The sequence below is a fragment of the Anomaloglossus baeobatrachus genome, chromosome 1 (genome assembly GCF_048569485.1).
Source record: "Anomaloglossus baeobatrachus isolate aAnoBae1 chromosome 1, aAnoBae1.hap1, whole genome shotgun sequence".
NCBI classification, from domain to species: Eukaryota; Metazoa; Chordata; class Amphibia; order Anura; family Aromobatidae; genus Anomaloglossus; species Anomaloglossus baeobatrachus.
Window position 1 is genome coordinate 394,090,236 of NC_134353.1, and position 21,228 is coordinate 394,111,463.

Here is a 21,228-nt window from a genome sequence, read left to right on the forward strand (position 1 = left end):
GTGGGGGTTTAGCTGTATCCTGCTGGAGTAGCAGTAGTCTTTTGGCCTGAGCAATATACAGCTGCAATTCCATCTTGCTGTAAGTAATGATATTTTCCTTTTTGCTTTTTTATATTATATATAGTGTAGGGACCTACAAGCATGAGGTTCCCGTGACGAGGGTTGTGGGCTTACGTCTTATGGCCATAACGCTAACAAAAAACCTCAAAACCTTTTTTGTACAGGATACAGCCAGGCCCCTTGTTGTTAGGCCTTGCTATCAGAGTTTCTGTCCCTACGTAGCGCGCAGTGGGGGTACGGCTTGGCAGCCCGCCTGATCTAATAGTATGGGCGTCACCTAATAGGCTGCGGGTTTGTGACTGTGCGTCTACTAGTGTGAACAGTGCTCTATGCAAGTCACCAGTGTGCAGTTTTACCATCCAGCCATCACCTCCTCCATATTTGGAAGTGAGTGTGAATGGCTCCACCTGCACCTGTGTTGCCTCCACCTAGTGGGGGTTTAGCTGTATCCTGCTGGAGTAGCAGTAGTCTTTTGGCCTGAGCAATATACAGCTGCAATTCCATCTTGCTGTAAGTAATGATATTTTCCTTTTTGCTTTTTTATATTATATATAGTGTAGGGACCTACAAGCATGAGGTTCCCGTGACGAGGGTTGTGGGCTTACGTCTTATGGCCATAACGCTAACAAAAAACCTCAAAACCTTTTTTGTACAGGATACAGCCAGGCCCCTTGTTGTTAGGCCTTGCTATCAGAGTTTCTGTCCCTACGTAGCGCGCAGTGGGGGTACGGCTTGGCAGCCCGCCTGATCTAATAGTATGGGCGTCACCTAATAGGCTGCGGGTTTGTGACTGTGCGTCTGCTAGTGTGAACAGTGCTCTATGCAAGTCACCAGTGTGCAGTTTTACCATCCAGCCATCACCTCCTCCATATTTGGAAGTGAGTGTGAATGGCTCCACCTGCACCTGTGTTGCCTCCACCTAGTGGGGGTTTAGCTGTATCCTGCTGGAGTAGCAGTAGTCTTTTGGCCTGAGCAATATACAATTGCACTAATCAAAGCTAATTAAGGATTCACTTTCTAAGCGCAGTGTTTGTTTATTTAAATGTCTTTTATTATGCCATCCCTCTGCTCTGTTTGTGCATATATTTGTGTTTCGTCAGATATTTTGTCATACCATGCCAGATGAAGGGACCTGAGATGTCTCGAAAGCTTGCTTTGTAACATCACTTTATTTTATTTTACTTAGCCATTTAAAGGTATCACAAGATTATAATTTTGTTCCTCTCACTGAGAACGTTCAATAATTTTTCAACTGGCTAACACGGTACCAAAACCTTTTCACTTGTAGCTTCCATAAATACACACACGGATGCCAGGGTCTTGCCTCAGCGAAGATCCCAGCTGCTTGAACCCCAGCACATACTCAACTCAACTGATTGATCCACCAGGAGTGTGTTCTCCAGTGCCTGTGCATCCACCCCTGGAGGGGAAATGCATATACAACCACGATACCAGCTCACCGTTCACTGTGTTACAAGGATTGAATCACTTGATCCTGTACGGATGATCCCAGGTGAGGACCTCCACAATTCAGGAGGTAAAATATCCAGCGGATCACAGGCAAATTTAAAATTCAAGTAGCTTTATTTCTTACATGCTAAAAGTCCACATTATGGAATCCAGCAGACAGGTACAAGGAATACATAAATGACCATCACCCAACGCGTTTCGACATTTCAAATTGTCATAAAGTCTTATTCATGGATGGGAAGGATTCACACCCACTTTTGATTATGGCTATCTATGGAGAAGTCTCAGAAGCTCATGGATCCATTGTCTCCCACAGGCCTGATTAGAGTCACCCCCAGTTGAGAAGAACAAAAACAGCAAAGCAACCTACATGACCCTATATGGCATAGAGTACATGAATACAGGCCGGGGGGAGGACGGACACACCGCTACAACTCTTCCCCCCTTCAATTTGTGTACAGACTAGTGACCTCCACAGGTGACTTGTCCAGTACACATAGACATGGCTGACATGACTCAGGGCTCCTCCTGCCTGGACAATCCATCTGCATTTTGGTGTTGGCTGCCTCTTCTATATTGAATAGTAAAGTTATAGGGTTGAAGAGCCAGGCTCCATCGTAGTAAGCGTCCATTGTCCCCAGAGACTCTGTTCAGTCAGGTAAGGGGATTGTGATCAGTAACCACAGTGAATTCTCGTCCATAAAGATACGGCCTTAGTTTCCTAAGGGCCCATACTACAGCCAGACATTCCTCTTCAACAGTTGCATAGGCTATTTCTCTGTCCAGCAGTTTCCTGCTGAGGTAGGCAAAGGCGTGCTCCTCCCCAGCTGCATTCATCTGGCTGAGTACAGCTCCCTGTCCATAAGAAGAGGTATCCGTCTGCACAATGAATCTCCTCTTGTAGTCTGTAGCAGCCAGAACAGGGTCACAGACCAAAGCTTCCTACAGCCGGTTAAAAGCCTCATCACAGGCTGGAGTCCAGGTCACCACCCGGGGCATCGTTTTCTTGGTGAGGTCTATAAGGGGCTTGGCCACAGTGCTGAAATGAGAAACGAATTTTCGGTAATAACTGTCAGTGCCCAAAAAAAGCGGTAACTTGTTTCTTGGTTTGGGGTACAGGCCAATCTCTAATAGCCTGGATTTTGGCCGGTTCAGGACGTAACTTCCCTCCTCCTACTCTATGCACTAGGTACTGGCCTTCACCCATCCCCAATTGGCATTTATCGGATTGAATGGTTAGGCCTGCTGCAAGAATCCAGTCAAGAACAACAGCTACTTGATTCAGATGTTCCTCCCATGTGTGGCTGAAGATAGCAATATCATCCAAGTAGGCACAAGCAAAGGCACCACATCCACGGAGGATCTGGTCCACCATTCTCTGAATGGTTGCAGGGGCATTCTTCATTCCGAAAGGCATATTTAGAAATTCATACAGACCAAAGGGGGTTATAAAAGACAACCTTTCTCTCCCTCCCTCTGTTAGAGGGATTTGCCAGGATCCTTTACTGAGATCCAAGGTAGTGACATATCGGGCCCCAACTAGCCAGTCTAGAAGTTCATCAATACGGGCTATTGGGTAAGGATCACTGATGGTATGGTCATTTAGTCATCTGTAGTCCACACAAAATTGAGTAGTCCCATCTTTCTTGAATACTAACACCACAGGAGAGGCCCAAGGGCTATGGGAGGCCTAAATTACCCCAAGATGTAACATCTCCTCAATTTCGTGTTGCATGGTGTTTCTAACTGATTCTGGTACCTGGTAAGGAGCCAGCTGTATGGGACGGATGTCCTGAGTGTCCACATGATGTTGGGTTACTGTGGTTCGACCTAGTCAGGATGAGAAAGCAGCCTGTCACTGATGGAGCACTCCCAGCATTTGTTTTTTTCTGTAAGGAATCCAGGTGATCTTTCAGAGGGACCTGTTCCACAGTGGATGGGGCTCTTGTGGCTTCAACAAGATCAGGTAGGGAGTCGTCCTCCTCCTAACTGTCCTTTGAAGCCAGCCGACAGCTTTCTATCATTGGTAGTGTCCGGTCATGGTACTCCTTAATCATATTCACATGGACAGTCTTTTTGTTAAACCCTGGTCATCTAAAGCAAGAAAGTAATTGGTGTCATTAAGTTTTCGGAGAACCCGGAAGGGACCCTCCCATGTTGTCTGCAGTTTATTTTGCCAGTGGGGACCAATCATTAAGACCTGTTGTCCTTCTACAAACTCTTGATAGCTTGCTTTGCGGTCATACCATGTATTTTGCCTGGTTTGACCCATCCGCACATGATCCTGAGCAAAACTAGCAAGTTGAGCCAGGGTTTCCTGAAGCTTTAGGACATATGGAACAACAGGGGTTATTGTATCTTCGACTTGCCCCTCCCAATATTCTTTTAGCAGGGTTAAGGGTCCTCTGACCTTTTTTCCATAGAGTAGCTGAAAGGGGGAAAACCCAGTGGACTCCTGGGGGACTTCCTAATACGCAAATAGGAGATGGGGTAGGTACTTCTCCCAGTCTGAATTCCTGTCATTGAAGGCCATTAGAATATTCTTCAGAGTGCTATTGAATCGTTCAAAAAGTCAATTTGTTTGGAAATGATAAGGTGTCGTTCGGATGACTCGTACTCCACAAGTGCTCCTGAGATACTGTACCAGCTTTGACATGAACTTAGAGCCTTGGTTTGATAGGATCTCACTTGGGAATCCTACTCTGCTGAAAATGGTAACCAGGGCCTCGGCCACCTTGGCTGCAGAAATACGTGACAAGGCCACAGCTTCTAGATATCGAGTGGCATAGTCCACAACAGTGAGAATGTACTGATTTCCAGATTTACTTGGTTTAGCCAGGGGTCCAATGATATCGGCAGTTACTCTTTGAAAGTGTTCTTCTATTATAGGGAGCGGTTGCAAAGGTGCCTTTCGGTCATCTCCTGGTCACCATCTATGCTGACATAGGTCGCAAGATCGGCAGAAATGCGCTACTGCTTGAGAAATCCCAGGCCAATAGAAAATTTGAGTCAATCATCTCTCAGTGCGTGTTTTCCCTTGATGGCCAGCAGTAGGAATGTCATGGGCAAGATGTAATAGGGAAACTCTTCATTTCTGGTGAACAATCAGCTGTTTGCTATAAGTCCAGGGTATATCTAGGGAGTTCATGTTGGTAACCTGATATAGAAGTCCATTTTCTCTGATAATTTTTTCCCCATTTTCCCCTAATTGCCTTATTTCAGCCTGAGCTCTAAAACTAGCTAGGGTAGGGTCAGTTTCTACCTCTTGTCTAAACTGAACTTTATCCCCAGTGACATTCATATGATCCCCACAAAAAGAGTTACTCACCGGCTGTGACGGCAGTTCCAGTGGAATTATCTCCATTGATGGGCTGAACACGTCCACATCTGCTGCTCTCTTGGCTTGACTTTGGTTACTGCACCGACAAAGTGGCATTGAAGATTCCCCACATAATTTCCTAGAAGATCGTCTGCAGGAAGGCCGCTCATCACACCGATCATGCATTGTTTTGCCCCAAAGTCATAACCCAGGGTCACACTCACTCTTCGAATATATCTCTGAGTACCTCCAGCCAGTTCAATGGCAATTCCTGGTCCCTTTTGAATTGCTTCTGGTTGAATTACTCAGGGATTGGCTATGGTGAGAAAGAAGGGAATTTTGTTACTTACCATAAATTCCTTTTCTTCTAGCTCTTATTGGGAGACCCAGACGATTGGGTGTATAGCTACTGCCTCCGGAGGCCACACAAAGCATTACACTAAAAAGTGTAAGGCCCCTCCCCTTCTGGCTATACACCCCCCGTGGGATCACGGGCTGCTCAGTTTTAGTGCTAAAGCAAGAAGGAGGAAAGCCAATAACTGGTTTAAACAAATTCACTCCGAGTAACATCGGAGAACTGAAAACCGTTCAACATGAACAACATGTGTACCCGCAAACAAACCAAAAATCCCGAAGGACAACAGGGCGGGTGCTGGGTCTCCCAATAAGAGCTAGAAGAAAAGGAATTTACGGTAAGTAACAAAATTCCCTTCATCTTCGGCGCTCTATTGGGAGACCCAGACGATTGGGACGTCCAAAAGCAGTCCCTGGGTGGGTAACAAAATACCTCAAGTTAGAGCTGCAAGACAGCCCTCCTCTACGAGGAGGCCACTGCCGCCTGCAGGACTCTTCTACCTAGGCTGGCGTCCGCCGAAGCATAGGTATGCACCTGATAATGTTTGGTGAAAGTGTGCAAACTCGACCAGGTAGCTGCCTGGCACACTTGTTGAGCCGAAGCCTGGTGTCGTAATGCCCAGGACGCACCCACGGCTCTGGTTGAATGGGCCTTCAGCCCTGAAGGAACCGGAAGCCCCGCAGAACGGTAGGCTTCCAGAATTGGTTCTTTGATCCATCGAGCCAGGGTGGCTTTAGAAGCCTGCGACCCCTTGCGCTGGCCAGCGACAAGGACAAAGAGTGCATCAGAGCGGCGCAGGGGCGCCGTGCGGGAAATGTAGATTCTGAGTGCTCTCACCAGATCTAACAAATGTAAATCCTTTTCATACCGGTGAACCGGATGAGGACAAAAGGAAGGTAAGGAGATATCCTGATTAATATGAAACGAGGATACTACCTTAGGGAGAAACTCCTGAATGGGGCGCAGCACTACCTTGTCCTGGTGGACCACCAGGAAGGGAGCCTTGGATGACAGCGCCGCTAGCTCAGACACTCTCCGAAGAGACGTGATCGCTACCAGAAAGGCCACTTTCCGTGATAGTCGAGAGAGTGAAACATCCGTCAGAGACTCGAAAGGCGGCTTCTGGAGAGCAACTAGTACCCTGTTCAGATCCCATAGATCTAACGGCCGCTCGTACGGGGGGACGATATGACAAACCCCCTGCAGGAACGTGCGTACCTGCGGACGTCGTGCTAGACGCTTCTGAAAAAACACCAATAGCGCCGAGACTTGCCCTTTAAGGGAGCCGAGCGACAAGCCCTTTTCCAACCCAGATTGCAGGAAGGAAAGAAAAGTAGGCAATGCCAATGGCCAGGGGGACACTCCTTGTACAGAGCACCAGTAAAAGAAAATCTTCCACTTCCGTGGTAGATCTTAGCAGACGTGGGCTTCATAGCCTGTCTCATGGTGGCAACGACCCCTTGGGATAATCCTGAGGACACTAGGATCTAGGACGCAATGGCCACACAGTAGGTTCAGGGCCGTAGAATTCAGATGGAAAAACGGCCCTTGGGACAGTAAGTCTGGCCGGTCTGGTAGTGCCCACGGTTGACCGACCGTGAGATGCCTGTCGCCAGAGCTCTTTGATCGTCATGAAAACCGGGACCTTGCTGTTGTGCCGATTCGTGAAACCCGTCCGGGTGCAGAGACCATTCTCCTGCGTCCACGCCCTGGTGACTGAGGAAGTCTGCTTCCCAGTTTTCTACGCCCGGGATGTGAACTGCGGATATGGTGTATGCTCTGTCTTCCACCCCTAGCAGAATCCGGCGGACTTCCTGGGAGGCTCGCCGACTGCGTAGTCCGCCTTGGTGGTTGATGTATGCCACCGCTGTGGATTGTCCGACTGAATTCGGATCTGTTTGCCTTCCAGCCACTGCAGGAAGTCTTGCAGGGCAATATACACTGCCCAGAGCTCCAGACAATTGATCTGAAGAGTGGACTCCTCTGAAGAGAGTCCTTGATCGTCTGAGAAAGGGGGACGTTCCTGTGTAGGGACATCGACTTCCCCTCCCATTAGCGAAGAATGTTCTATTGAAGTGGACGCAGATGAAACTGCGTGAAAGGGACTGCCTCTGGATGAGGTGTCTCCTTGAAGGAGAGACTGCACCCCCGTCTGTAGTGACCGCTGTTTGTCCAGTGGAAGCTTCACCATCGCTGAGAGAGTGTGAAACCCCAAGCTAAGATATGCCAGCGATTGGGTTTAACTTTGAAAAGTTGAGGACCCACCCGAAACTCTGGGAAGTCTCCAGCGCCATGTTCAGGCTGTGTTGGCATGCCTCTTAAAAGAGTGCCTTGACAAGTAGATGGTCTAAGTAAGGGATCACAGGGTGACCCTGAGAGTGCGGGAGTGGTCCCACTGCTGCCATGAACTTGGTGAAAACCCGTGGGGCTGTCGCCAGACCGAAGGGTAGGGCTACGAACCGAAGATGCTCGTCTTCAATAACGAATCGTAGCAAACGCCGGTGCTCTGGAGCAATCGGCACGTGGAGATAAGCATCCTGATGTCTATTGATGCTAGGAAATCTCCTTGAGACATTGAGGCAATGACGGAGCGGAGGGATTCCATCCGGAACCGCCTGGTTTTCACGTGCTTGTTGAGCAGTTTAAGGTCCAGAACGGAACGGAAGGAGTCGTCCTATTTTGTCACCCCGACCAGATCGGAGTAAAAAGTGTCTCTTGTTCCTGAGGAGGAACCGGGATTACGACTCCTACTGCCTGCAGAAGAGCCTCGGCTCGGCCGGTGAGGAAGTTTTTGCGACAAACTGTCTCTCACCCACCGGCCATTGACCTGTGGCAGTTAAATGTCGCTAAAGCGGGGGAGTCTGCCACCGACCGCGGACGCGGAGAGAGAGGGCTGAAAGTCATGAGGAAACCGCCTTGGTAGCGGTTCCTCCGGCTGCCTTCTCCGGGCGTGATTGAGCCCGCCAGGAACCTGCGCCCCTCTGAGCCTTTTGAGCCCTGTTGGACGAGGGCAATTGGGACGTGCCCGAGCCTGGGAAGGACCGAAACCTCGACTGTCCCTTCTTCTGATGGGTCTTGTTTGATAGCTGGGGTAAGGAAGAATCCGTACCCTTGGACAGTTGAATGATTTAATCCAACCGCTCACGAAAACAGTCTGTCACCAGATAAAGGCAATCTGGTTAAGCACTTTTGTGGAAGCAGCATCTGCTCCAATCCCTTAACACTAGGAGCGTAACAACACGGAGTTGGCGTACGCCACTGACGTACGGCTCGTAGAGTCCAGGACAGCATAAACAGCTTGAGTCGCAATGCCGACATTGCGAGGTGAAGGACGCTACTGCGGCCAAGATGTACATGTGACCGCGTCCCTCTGCGCAATACTAGCTGAAATAGCTTGGAGTGCCTCTATGGCTGCGAATGCCGGGGCAACCGACCCGCCGATAGCTTCATAGACAGATTGCAACCAGAGGGCTATCTGTCTGTCAATGGCATCTTTAAGTGAAGTCCCATCTTCCACTGCAACTATAGATCTAGCCGCAAGCCTGGAGATTGGGGGATCCACCCTTGGAGCGCTTGAGCACGTCAGGGGGGAAGAGACAACGCGTATCCTCAATACGGTTGGAGAAACGCTTATCGGGATAAGCGTGGTGTTCCTGGACTGCTTCTCTGGAGTCAGAGTGACCAGAAAAGTACTCAATATACGCTTGAGATACCGAAATAGGGATTTCTTCTGCTGTGAAGCTGACCCCTCCACTGGAGGAGTTGAGGGAGAAATACCCAACCTTCCATTGATGGACGCTATAAGATTGTTCACTATAGCGTCACCATCCGGTGTATCCGGATTGAGAGCGGTCTCAGGATCAGAGTCCTGAACAGCTACGTCTGCATCATCATACAGAGAGTACTGTGATGAAGTCGAGGGCCGTTCTTAGGGAGCTCGCTTAGGCCGTCTGGGACTGTCGTCCGTGTCAGAGCCTGCACCCTGGGATGCATGGGACCCTCCTGGAGCCATGATTTGTTTCGAAATCAGGGTGGCCAGGGGCATTGAATCAACATTGCCCAAGGTCTGTCTGGACTGCAAAGTCTGTAAGATGTTAGTCATAGTCACAGACAATATATCAGCGGAAACTGCAACTCCGTCCCTGTCCTTGGACAGGGATCACAGGTGGTTCTTTTGGCCACCTGTAGCAGAGACCCCGTTGAGTAATTGCACACACTGGGGGTCCTGGAACAGTATCGCATGCAGTACAAGCAGCATAGAAAGCCTGTGCCTTGGCACCCATGCTTTTTTTTTTTTTTTTTTTTTTTTGCTGTTGCTGTCTAGCCATCTAGGAGCATTAGCCAAGAATAGCGACCGTACAGTGCAATGTATAGCATACAAGCATGAAGTACAATAAACACTTCAGCACATGCAGTACAAGGAGCATAGAAAGCCTGTGCCTTGGCACCTTTGCTTTTCTGCTGCCGTTGTCTAGTTATTCAGGAGCATTAGCCAAGAAAAGCGACATACAGTGAATGTATAGCATACAAGCATGAAAATAACCACTGCAGCACATGCAATCCAAGCAGCATTGAAAGCTTGTGCCTTAGCACCCTTGCTTTTCTGCTGCTGTTGTCTAGTCATCAAGGAGCATTAGCCAAGAATAGCGACATGCAGTGAATGTACAAGCATGAAAATAAACTCTGCAGTACATGCAATCCAAGCAGCATTGAAAGCTTGTGCCTTAGCACCATTGCTGTTTGCTGCCGCTGTCTAGCCATCTAGGCGGTTAGACAGCCAAGAATAGCCCTTACAGTGCAATGTAAAGCATACAAGCATAAAGGACACATGACACTGCAGCACATGCAAGACAAGCAGCATATAGAGTCTGTGCTTTAGCACCCCTGATCTTTTGCTGCTGTTTCTAGGTCTGCATCCTGAATAGCGACCGTACAAAAGTACAACAGGACACTTCGGCATTAGTGGGTCAGCACTTTAGTTGCCGCTTACCGCCCGCACAAAAGCGGGTGTGTGGCGCCGGAATCCTGTGCTGGTAGCTCAGCGCTTGTCTCCGTTTTCCCGCTCTGCGTGCCGGAATGGCTGCCGGCGTCCAGAGGAGAGGGGCGGGCCGAGGGCGTGCCCGAGACAAGAGCGGGAACCCGGCGCCCACTGTGTCTAGTGAAGGGGGCTGGAGAATGCAAATAAGGCTCCAGCCCTCGGCGCTGCTATAGAACAGCGTCTCTCCCTTTCCCTGAGTGACAGGGTGGGGGCGGGAACGAAGCGGCGCTAGGCCGCAAAAGCCGGGGACTAAAGTTAGAAGCGCCGCCGCCGTAAAAGCGCGGTCGGCGCGTCCCCGGCGCACTACAAGTCGCAGCTGCGCCGCCGCTCCAGGGGCGGTCGGCGCGGTGGTCCCCACACGTAAAGTCCCCCAGTAATCTGCAGGGACTATAAGCCCAGCGCACAGCGCTACAGTCCCCGGCGCACTAGCACACCCAGCAAGCCTGGAGTGTGCGTGGCCTGCCATACGGGGACACAGAGTACCTGAAAGTTGCAGGGCCTTGTCCCTGAACGGCACTCCCGCTCCACATCCAGCAGGTTCTATGGGTCTGTGGATGGAGCCCGGCCTCAGGGCTTGGTGGCCGGAAAGATCCCACTTCCTCAGAGCCCCTCAGGGGGATGGGGAAGGAAAACAGCATGTGGGCTCCAGCCTCCGTACCAGCAATAGGTACCTCAACCTTACAAACCGCAAGTGGGGTGAGAAGGGAGCATGCTGGGGGCCCTAGTATGGGCCCTCTTTTCTTCCATCCGATATAGTCAGCAGCTACTGCTGACTAAACAGTGGAGCTTATGCATGGATGTCTGACCTCCTTCGCACAAAGCTTGAAAACTGAGCAGCCCGTGATCCCACGGGGGGTGTATAGCCAGAAGGGGAGGGGCCTTACACTTTTTAGTGTAATGCTTTGTGTGGCCTCCGGAGGCAATAGCTATACACCCAATCGTCTGGGTCTCCCAATAGAGCGCCGAAGAAAGCCCCAGTGTCACAAAAGCCAACAACCTTTTGGCCATCCAGCATGACCTCCTGTAGATGTTTATGTTGAAGATCACAAGAACAGGTGGCTGTGGCTCGCACCCCATAGACTCCTGGTAGAGAAGTCAACATATCAGAGCACTTGGCAAGTCATCAGGGACTGAATCCAGCTCTTCTCCTGTTGAGGGTGTCTGTAGATAATGGACAGGCAAAGGTGGTCTGTTGCGGTTCTGTCTCCGAACACCTGGACAGTGGGCTAGCAGATAACCAGGATGCCCACATCCATAACATCTGTCCTCCACTTCATATTCCCAAAGATGAGGCAGGATTAATGAGAGGCATATTCACACGGGGGTCGCCATGAGTTGGTAGTCTAGTGGGACGGTGAACATTGGAGGCCGAATGACAAGGGGCCACTGATGTTGGAGAGCTGGTAGTTTTTTTGTCACTGACTAGTAGTTTTTTCCACTGACGCTTGATGGTGAGAACTTCATCAGCTAGAGCAGCAGCTTGTTCCACTGTCGCTGGTCTCCTTTCATGCACTAATTCCCAGATCTCGGCGGGGCATTTTGCATAGAATTGTTCCTTCAGGATGACCTGGACGAGGGTCTCCGAAGTGAAGGCTCCCTCTCCCTCCAGCCAGCGATGACATGCCTGTTTGAGCCTGTGGGCATACATCTTGAAAGACACTTCCCCATCACAGGCTAAAGTACAGAACTGAGCCGTGTATGTATCTGGGGTCACGGCATAATGTTCTAGAATGGTCTCTTTTATCTCCCCATACGCACAGTTCCATTGAGGGTCCATAGCTCTATAGGCTTTGTCAGCTCCAGTCCCTAAGAGCCCAACCAGGTGTCTGACTTGCTCCCTTTCCGGGACCTCCATTAATCCTCATTGATGCTCGAAGTCCTGGAAGAAGCCAGCCTACAGCCTCATTAAATGGCTTAAAGTCCTTGCAGGACACTCTGGGGAATTCCCTCATGGTGGGTGCTGTGGGTACAGTCTGTCTGGAACTTCTAGCTGCTTCCACAGCAAGCCTCCTCTCCAGCAATGCCCTCTCTTGAGCTCTATAAATGGCATCCATGTTATATTAAATGGTGACCTCATCTGCAAGCAGTGCCATCTCCTCCTCATACCACACAACCCACTGACTTTTTTGACTAGTAAAATAAAAAAAAAAGTAAAAAAAGTTTTACAAAATAAAACAATAAAAATACCTAAAAGTTCAAATCACCCCCCTTTCAACCCTTTGAAAGGGTTAAAAAAAATTAAATATACACATATTTGGTATCGCCACGTTCAGAAATGCCCGATCTATCAAAATATAAAATCAATTAATCTGATTGGTAAACGGCGTAGTGGCAAAAAAATTCCAAATGACAAAATTACGTTTTTTGGTCGCCGCGAGTTTTACGCAAAATGCAATAACAGGCGATCAAAACATAGCATCTGCGCAAAAATAGTACCATTAAAAATGTCAGCTCGAGACACAAAAAATAAGTCACCACTGAGCCATAGATCCCAAAAAATGAGAACGATACGGGTTTCAGAAAATGGCGCAAAACGTACGCCACTTTTATTGGACAAGCTTGTGAATTTTTTTAACCCCTTAGATACAAGTAAACCTATACATGTTTGGTGTCCACAAACTTGCGCTGACCTCAGGCATCGCACCCACACATCAGTTTTACTATATAGTGAACACGGTGAATAAAACATCCCAAAAACTATTGTGCAATCACACTTTTTTTGCAGTTTTTCCACACTTGGAATTTTTTGCTGTTTTCCAGTACACTATATGGTAAAACTTATGGTTTCATTTAAAAGTACAACTCGTCCCGCAAAAAACAAGCCCTCATATGGCAAGATTTACGGGAAAAAAAAAAGTTACGACTCTCGGAAGAAGGGGAGCAAAAAACAAAAACGCAAAAACGGAAAGTGCCCGAGGGCTGAAGGGGTTAAAGTGCTTTCAAATATGTCCAAAAAAGGAGGTGTGAGAGAGACACCAATATAATGTATACGTTACAGCCCTTTCTAATCGAAAAAGAAGGAAAAATGTAAAAAACGAAGTTTGTGAACATATGTAAAGTGTTTTTCTTGGAGGTCGGGACTTGATTTGATGTTTTATTACAGTGATTAGGCACTAGAAACTGTTTCTTAGCAATTTCCCCTCTTTTACTTTGGTTTGAGAGCTGTTCTGGCGACTACTTAAACGCCGCCTGCTGCTCTGACCACGTTATTTAAAGACACCAGAAATGCAGTCAGGCACCTTCTACAGGCTGTGCCCATACTGTTTCAGCCTTTCCCCATCGATTTCAGCCTTTTCCTCAGTCACCACAGGTCAACGTTGGGTCCAGCGTAAAATTATTCTGGTTTCCCATAGACTTACATTGGGGGTCGAATATTTGCGAATAGTATATCGGCGAGGTATTCGCCGGATATTCGGCAAAGCGAATATTAGGGTATTTGATCATCCCTAGTCATCATCATAAAAACAATTCCACGATGAAGTTTTCACTATGCTTGAGTCATCTGAATCCATATATCAGAAAATAGAAAGTTAGATGAAAATAGACCATGTAATATGACAGTAGTCTTAAATATATTGCCAGGAATTGGTGAAACAGTTAAATGTTAACAGTTTCATATTTTCCAATCTTAAACACTAGGGGGAGCAGCTGCTGAAATCCTGCTGTAGAGCTACTGTTGAACTAGCTCACATTACAACTGTAGTAAAAGTGGGTGGAATCTGCTCTCCTGTGTGTTATGTCACAGCTCCCCCTTCCAATCTGGGTGTTTTCAAAAGGATAAGGGAAGATGAAGTTTAGGATCACAGTGCAGAGCCTTTTTGTTGGTGACCGCAAAGTGATCCTAATGTCTAAAGTCTAATGGAATAAAGCCTGAGTTCCAGAGTGAAACAACTGCCACTTCCACGGTGCTGCATGCTTCACAAACTGCGGTCTAGGAAGCAGGCGATGATGCCTCCTGCTCCCAACCTGCTTTTGGTCATATGCAATCATCATCAACGACATCAGCTTTGATGTCCCAGCGTGGCGTTCATTTGTCCATAAAACATACATTACTGAATCATCTGAATAGAATTTGAATAGAGGGCCACTTTAGCCGGTGATCTTGGTGGAGAAGGAGGAGGAGGGCAAGGCCAACACCCAAATGGCCACATTGGCAATAGCACTGTAAAGTGTTATGGAGTTCGTATTCCGACTTTCACACTAATGATATAGGGGATGCAGAAAACTACAAATGACTGCCATCTCTTCCCAATGTATGTTACAGGGGCCACCTGAGAACCCTAAGAAGTCTGAGATTTGAGGACAGCCAGTGGCCCTTCCTACATTTGAGTAGAGGGCCACAGTAGCCGGTGGTGCTGGTGGAGGAGGAGGAGGAGGGCAAGGTCAACATCCCAACGGGCACATTGTGCTGTCAAATATGTCCCAAAAAAGGATGTTTGACAGACACCAATATAATGTATAAGTTACAGCCCTTTCTAATCGAAAAAGAAAGAGAAATGTAAAAAACGAAACGTGTGAACATATGCTAAAGTGTTTTTCTTGGAGGTCGGGACTTGATTTGACGTTTTTTACAGTAATTAGGCACTATAAACTGATTCTTAGCAATTTCCCCTCTTTTACTTTGGTTTGAGAGCTCTTCTGGCGACTGCATAAACGCCGCGTGCTGCTCTGAGTACGTTATTCAAAGACACTAGAAATGCAGTCAGGCACCTTCTACAGGCTGTGCCCATACTGTTTCGGCCTTTACCCATCAATTTCAGCCTTTTCCTCAGTCACCACAGGTCACCGTTGGGTCCGACGTAAATTATTCTGGTTTTCCATAAACTTACATTGGGGGTCGAATATTCGCGAATAGTCGAATATCGGCGAGGTATTCGCCGGATATTCGACAAAGCGAATATTAGGGTATTTGATCATCCCTAGTCATCATCATAAAAATAATTCCACTATGAAGTTTTCACTATGCTTGAGAGTCATCTGAATCCATATATCAGAAAATAGAAAGTTAGATGAAAATAGACCATGTAATATGACAGTAGTCTTAAATATATTGACAGCAATTGGTGAAACAGTATCTTTTACAGCAATTGTTGCATGATTTGACTGCACTGTATAAATTGACCTAAGAGTGACTCAAAAAAAGGAGCATTTTTTAATGACCTGATGAAAGCAGGATCTGAACCCCACCAAAATGTTGAAGTGGACTTTGTAATGGGCTTTGTATGGATGAAACAACCATAACGTCTCAATAAAATTCTCAGTAAAGGAGCCTTAGCATGATAAGAATTAGGTTATTAATGTTTGCCTCAGGAATTTTCAGGGTAATGTTCAAGGAAGGCCACCTTGCTCTACACCATGATAGCCTTTGAGCTTGTAAGCATGAGGTCAGTGGAACAGCTATAGCTTGTGGCCCAATGTTATGCAAACACTTTTTGACGGTTTGTATAGACACTGGTTTATGCCTTAAAGGGAAGGTGTCGTAATCAAAAATGTTTTTTTCAATAGCTGAAAAAATATAAAGTATTAATATTTTAATGTTATGTTTAAATAATATTATTTGTTTTTACTTGAAAAAAAAATATAAAAAAATGTTAACAGTTTCATATTTTCCAATCTTAAACACTAGGGGAAGCAGCTGCTGAAATCCTGCTGTAGAGCTACTGTAGAATTATATTTTATACAGGATGCAGCCAGGCCTCTTTATGTTAGGCCTTGCATACTATAGCCACTGTCCCTACATGGAGCACATATATATTACTGGCGCAGCCCGCTTGCATCTACTGTGATGGGCGTAACTAATAGGCTGCATACCAGATACTGTGAACCTGCATGTGCGAACAGTGACCTACGCAAGCCACAAGTGTGCAATTTTACCATCTCCTTTTGAACCTGTGATGTCTCCATTTAATGGAGGTCTTGCTGCATCCTTGCAGTGCATTAGTCTTTTTGGCCTCGGCAGTTTCCATCTTCTGCCACTAGTCGGTGAGTTTTTGCTTAGCTTTTGGAGGATTTTTATTCCTCTTTTGTTGTTGTTTTTTATATAGAGCTACTGTAGAACTAACTCACATTACAACTGCAGTAAAAGTGGGTGGAATCTGCTCTCCTGTGTGTGATGTCACAGCTCCCCCTTCCAATCTGGGTGTTTTCAAAAGGATAAGGGGAGGTGAAGTTTAGGATCACAGTGCAGAGCCTTTTTGTTGGTGGCCGCAAAGTGATTCTAATGTCTAAAGTGTAACCAAGAACAGCTGCATAGTGCTCAACTGTATCCCGCTCGGCACTGTATCCCAATGCCCTGCTAGCTGTTTCCCTATGGCTCGCTGGCTGTTTCCCTATGCCCCGCTGGCTGTTTCCCTATGCTCCACTGGCTGTTTTCCTATGCCCAGCTGGCTGTTTTCCTATGCCTTGCTGACTGTATCCCTATGCCCCACTGACTGTATCCCTTTGCCCCGCTGACTGTTTCCCTATGCTACACTGACTGAATCACAATGCCTCACTGTATCCCGCGCCCCCATATACTGTGCTGCCAGCTGGGATCGGAGGTCCGAGGTGACATGCGGTGAGGAGGGGTGATCTGCAGCCTGAGCGTCACTGCACTACAGATCTCATGCCGCGATCACCGCTTCCAGCCGCATGCACTCACCTTAGACCTGCGCTGCTGGCAACCTGTCCTGTCAGTGATCACAGTATATAGCAGCAAGGAGCAAAGGCCCGAGGTGAGTAGCGGGGAGTTAGTGGAACGAGTGTGAGTGGTGGAGTGGGAGGGGGGTGAGCGGAGTGCGTGGGGGGTGCACGGGAGAGTGGGGGGGTGCGCAGCAGAGTGGAGGGAGTGCGCAGCAGGATCAGTTATGGTGCAATAACCGTTGCCCGGCGCCGGTACTCACCCCATCCATCTCGGCGGGTGACATTGGGTAAGTGGAGCACACAGCATACGCTGTGTGCTCCACAAAGATGGCGCTGATCTCCTCCCTCTGCTGTGATCTGAACAGCCCAGGGGCATCTCCAGGTCACAGCAGAGAGCTCTCCTGTGTTATGTATAGGGGTCGGAGTCCGACTATCACACCCAATGCCCTGGGCACTGCCATAAAGGAGGTGAGTAACTGTCGTTACTCTCAGCAAATCCAAGATGGCATCCCCCAGTGCTTCAATAAAACTAGAATTAAATAAAAACTAAATAAACAGTGAGTTTAATTTTGTATTAAAAATACTTGATTTCATAATCACTATTACTAATACAAAAAATGAAAAAAACGTGACACCTTACCTTTAAGTTCATATGTGATGTCCAATTTCACTTGCAAGCCAGAGACTGCAGACACTAGCATTTAGTCAGAGTACAGTTACAGCTCAGCCAGTACACATTGTCAGCAACATGAAGGGGAACGCTAACCCCGCTACAGCAGGCTGTATGGGAATGGACTGACCTGAAGCCACATGTAGGATCTGTGAAGACTTGCAACTCTTTAGGCAGATGGCATGCCCAGGTTAGCCCAGTGCCCTAGTCTATCAGAATCTTAAAACTGTGGATGCAGGAGGATTATGGGCCTGGAGAGGGGTCCCCTATAAAGAAAATGGGTATGCAGGACATCCTACAACACCATGAAGGTTAGAGGGAACTGGAGAATGCCACATCAGTGGGATAGAGGAAGCCAACTTGTGTCAGCTTGGTTAGCAGGATAGGCTCTTAGGGGTACTTTGCATGTTGCGACATCGCTACTGCGTCGGGGTCAAATAGAAAGTGACGCACATCCGGGGCGGTAACGACGTAGCAACGTGTAAAGCCTAGGAGAGAAGATGAACGAGCGTGAAACAGTCAAAAATCGCTGATCTGTGTCACGTCGTTCATTTTCATAATGTCGGTGCGTCCGTAGGTACGATGTTGTTTGTCGTTCCTGCAGCTCCACACATTGCTGTGTGTGAAGCCGCAGGAGCGACAAACATCTCCTTACCTGCGCCCGCCGTCCACCGGCAATGCGGAAGGGAGAAGTTGGGCGGGATGACATCCCGCTCATCTCCGCCCCTCCGCTTCTATTGGCCGGACGCTTAGTGACGTCGCGGTGATGTCGCTGTGACGCCGAACACGAAGGAGGGATTATTCGGCAGTCACAGCAACGTCGCCGACCAGGTATGTGCGTGTGAAGCTGCCGTAGCGATAATGTTCGCTACAGCAGCTCGCACTACATATCGCATGTGCGACGGGGGCGGGGGCTATCGCGCTCGGCATCGCTAGCATTTGCTAGCGATGTCGCAACGTGCAAAGTACCCCTTACTGCACATGCTGTCCATCATGCCTCATATGTGACTGGTTTTCTAAATCTGTTGCTATGTGCCAGTCTGTGAAGCTATGTCCATGGGCGCATGTTATTCCCATCATGGCTGTGTACCTTATGGCTGTATAACAAGTATAGAACCACCTGTTTCACCATTAAAGTGTCTCCTGGCTCTTCTGTCTCCCTTCACAGCTCCAACACGATGAGTTAATGCCTTCCAACATCACTATCGAGAGGGGACAGTAACCTAGCAGTGTTAACCTCTTGTGTGCCCCTATTCACTGCATCAACGTGCAAAGTACCCCTTACTGCACATGCTGTCCATCATGCCTCATATGTGACTGGTTTTCTAAATCTGTTGCTATCTGCCAGTCTGTGAAGCTATGTCCATGGGCGCATGTTATTCCCATCATGGCTGTGTACCTTATGGCTGTATAACAAGTATAGAACCACCTGTTTCACCATTAAAGTGTCTCCTAGCTCTTCTGTCTCCCTTCACAGCTCCAACACGATGAGTTAATGCCTTCCAACATCACTATCGAGAGGGGACAGTAACCTAGCAGTGTTAACCTCTTGTGTGCCCCTATTCACTGCATGTGTGTGCCAGACACAAGCATGGCCACTATCACCCATGACACGCAGGATCTGACCCTCTGCCTGGTGTATTGGGAATCATGCATACCACACATATTGCTCATATTGGCCATGATTTTCAGCATCTCCTGACTTGTTTACCGTTGACCACATCTGGAACGTCATTGGTCAGCAATTGTGAAAGGGTCTACCAGCAGCACTTCTTGACGATTTGTGTGTCTAAGTACATTTAGTGTGCCATAACATTGATCAGACAACCATTTATAACGTCACTATAAGCATGCCAAGACAGATAAGCGTGTATATTTCTTCATATGGTGCTTATTTTGGATACTGAATAAAGAGAGAGGTTTTGAAAATGTTGTTTTCATTTTGGTCATCATTAACATATTTAGTATGTGATTTCCATAATTCCATGACTTTTCCTTCTTGGTTTTGCAATTTGAATGTCGAGGATTCTATACTGTTAATGTAAATAGTTCTAACTAAAGCAACCAAACAGGAGAACCCTTCCCTGATGAGTAAGATGATTATGATTATTATTCTTGTTTTATTTCTAGTTGACAATTTTGAAGAAGAAATGGAAGAAAATAAACCGTCTGTAAAATGGTTTATTGAAACACAGTCAGAATGGTTTTTAAAGAATGGCATCCCTGAATGGTTTCATGGAGTTATTACAAGAAAGTAAGTGTCTTTCCTAAATGTTGACGTTATTCAAAGTCTTTTCTTTGTGGGGTTCTGTTTGATCCCATTAACTCTAACTGTAATCAATCTGTGGAAGATCGGCTTCAAGTAGAACTTTCTGAAATTCACAGGTCCTTTTAAATTTGAACACTTTGATTCAATTCACGGGTATCAGCCCAAAAAAAGAACTGCCCGACGCCATTTCACACACAGGTTAAGATTCAGAGAGCAGACTAATGCCAATAATGCTCTGCATCTCTACAAATGGTCTAATGCCAATCAGGGGTTATCAAAGTCAATATGTTTTATGAGCACTCAGGAAATCAATATTGCACAGCCTTGTGTGCTGTATGTAGGATTTCTGATTTCTTAACTCCTTAACGACCGTGGGCAGTAAATTTATGACCCAGCGGTCATAGTGTTAATCCTACCCGGCTGCCGCGGGAAGCCGGGGGGATTCACGCACATGTCAGCTGATTTTTACAGCTGACATGTGTGCCTAGCAGGCACGAGCAGATCCGCGATCTGCCCATACCTGTTAACTCCTTAAATGGATATAATTAATTTAACACAAGATGAAGTACGCCTACGTCTGAGTAAATTAAACATTGACAAATCCCCAGGGCCAGATGGCATTCATCCACGAATATTGAGGGAATTGAGCTCCGTAATCGACAGACCGCTGTATCTCATCTTTTTAGACTCACTTGTAACAGGGTTGGTGCCTCAGGATTGGAGGATTGCTGATGTGGTACCGATATTTAAGAAAGGTAAGAGGGTAGATCCAGGCAACTACCGTCCAGTAAGCCTGACATCAGTAGTATGCAAAGTTTTTGAGGGCATTTTAAGGGATGACATGCAAAAATATATCGCAGAAAATAAGATGATAACTGACAAACAGCATGGATTCATGAAAGATAAGTCGTGTCTAACCAACCTGTTGGGGTTCTATGAGGGGGTAAGTTCAAACCTGGATATTGGTAATGCAGCTGATGTGATTTATTTGGACTTTGCAAAGGCATTTGATACTGTACCACATAATAGCCTTATACTAAAGCTCCAGAAGCAAGGACTAGGGGACACAAAATGCAACTGGGTAAGGAATTGGCTAAAAGATAGGAAACAAAGAGTAGTCATAAATGGTACATCCTCTAAATGGGCTATAGTCAGCAGTGGGGTGCCGCAGGGATCTGTGCTTGGACCGATTCTTTTTACTCTCTTTATTAATGACCTTGTTGATGGGATTGATAGTACAGTGTCAGTCTTTGCCGATGACACCAAACTATGTAGGATATTAAAAACTGACCTGGATAGTACAATATTACAAAAAGATCTGGATAAGATGTCAGAATGGGCAGATACTTGGCAAATGAGATTTAATGTTGATAAATGTAAAGTAATGCACCTAGCACGGAGTAATCCTATAGCTGCGTATACATTA

General features: G+C 47.2%; 1 protein-coding gene across 1 annotated transcript in view; it reads left to right on the plus strand.

Annotated features, from left to right (window-relative positions):
• Positions 1-21,228, plus strand: part of HSH2D (hematopoietic SH2 domain containing) — a 63,222-nt gene that overhangs the window by 21,554 nt on the left and 20,440 nt on the right. The window contains exon 2 of the mRNA XM_075337837.1: positions 19,664-19,787. Within this exon, the coding sequence (XP_075193952.1) occupies positions 19,684-19,787 (104 nt within the window). The 5' untranslated portion in view covers positions 19,664-19,683. The remainder of the gene's footprint in view (positions 1-19,663; positions 19,788-21,228) is intronic.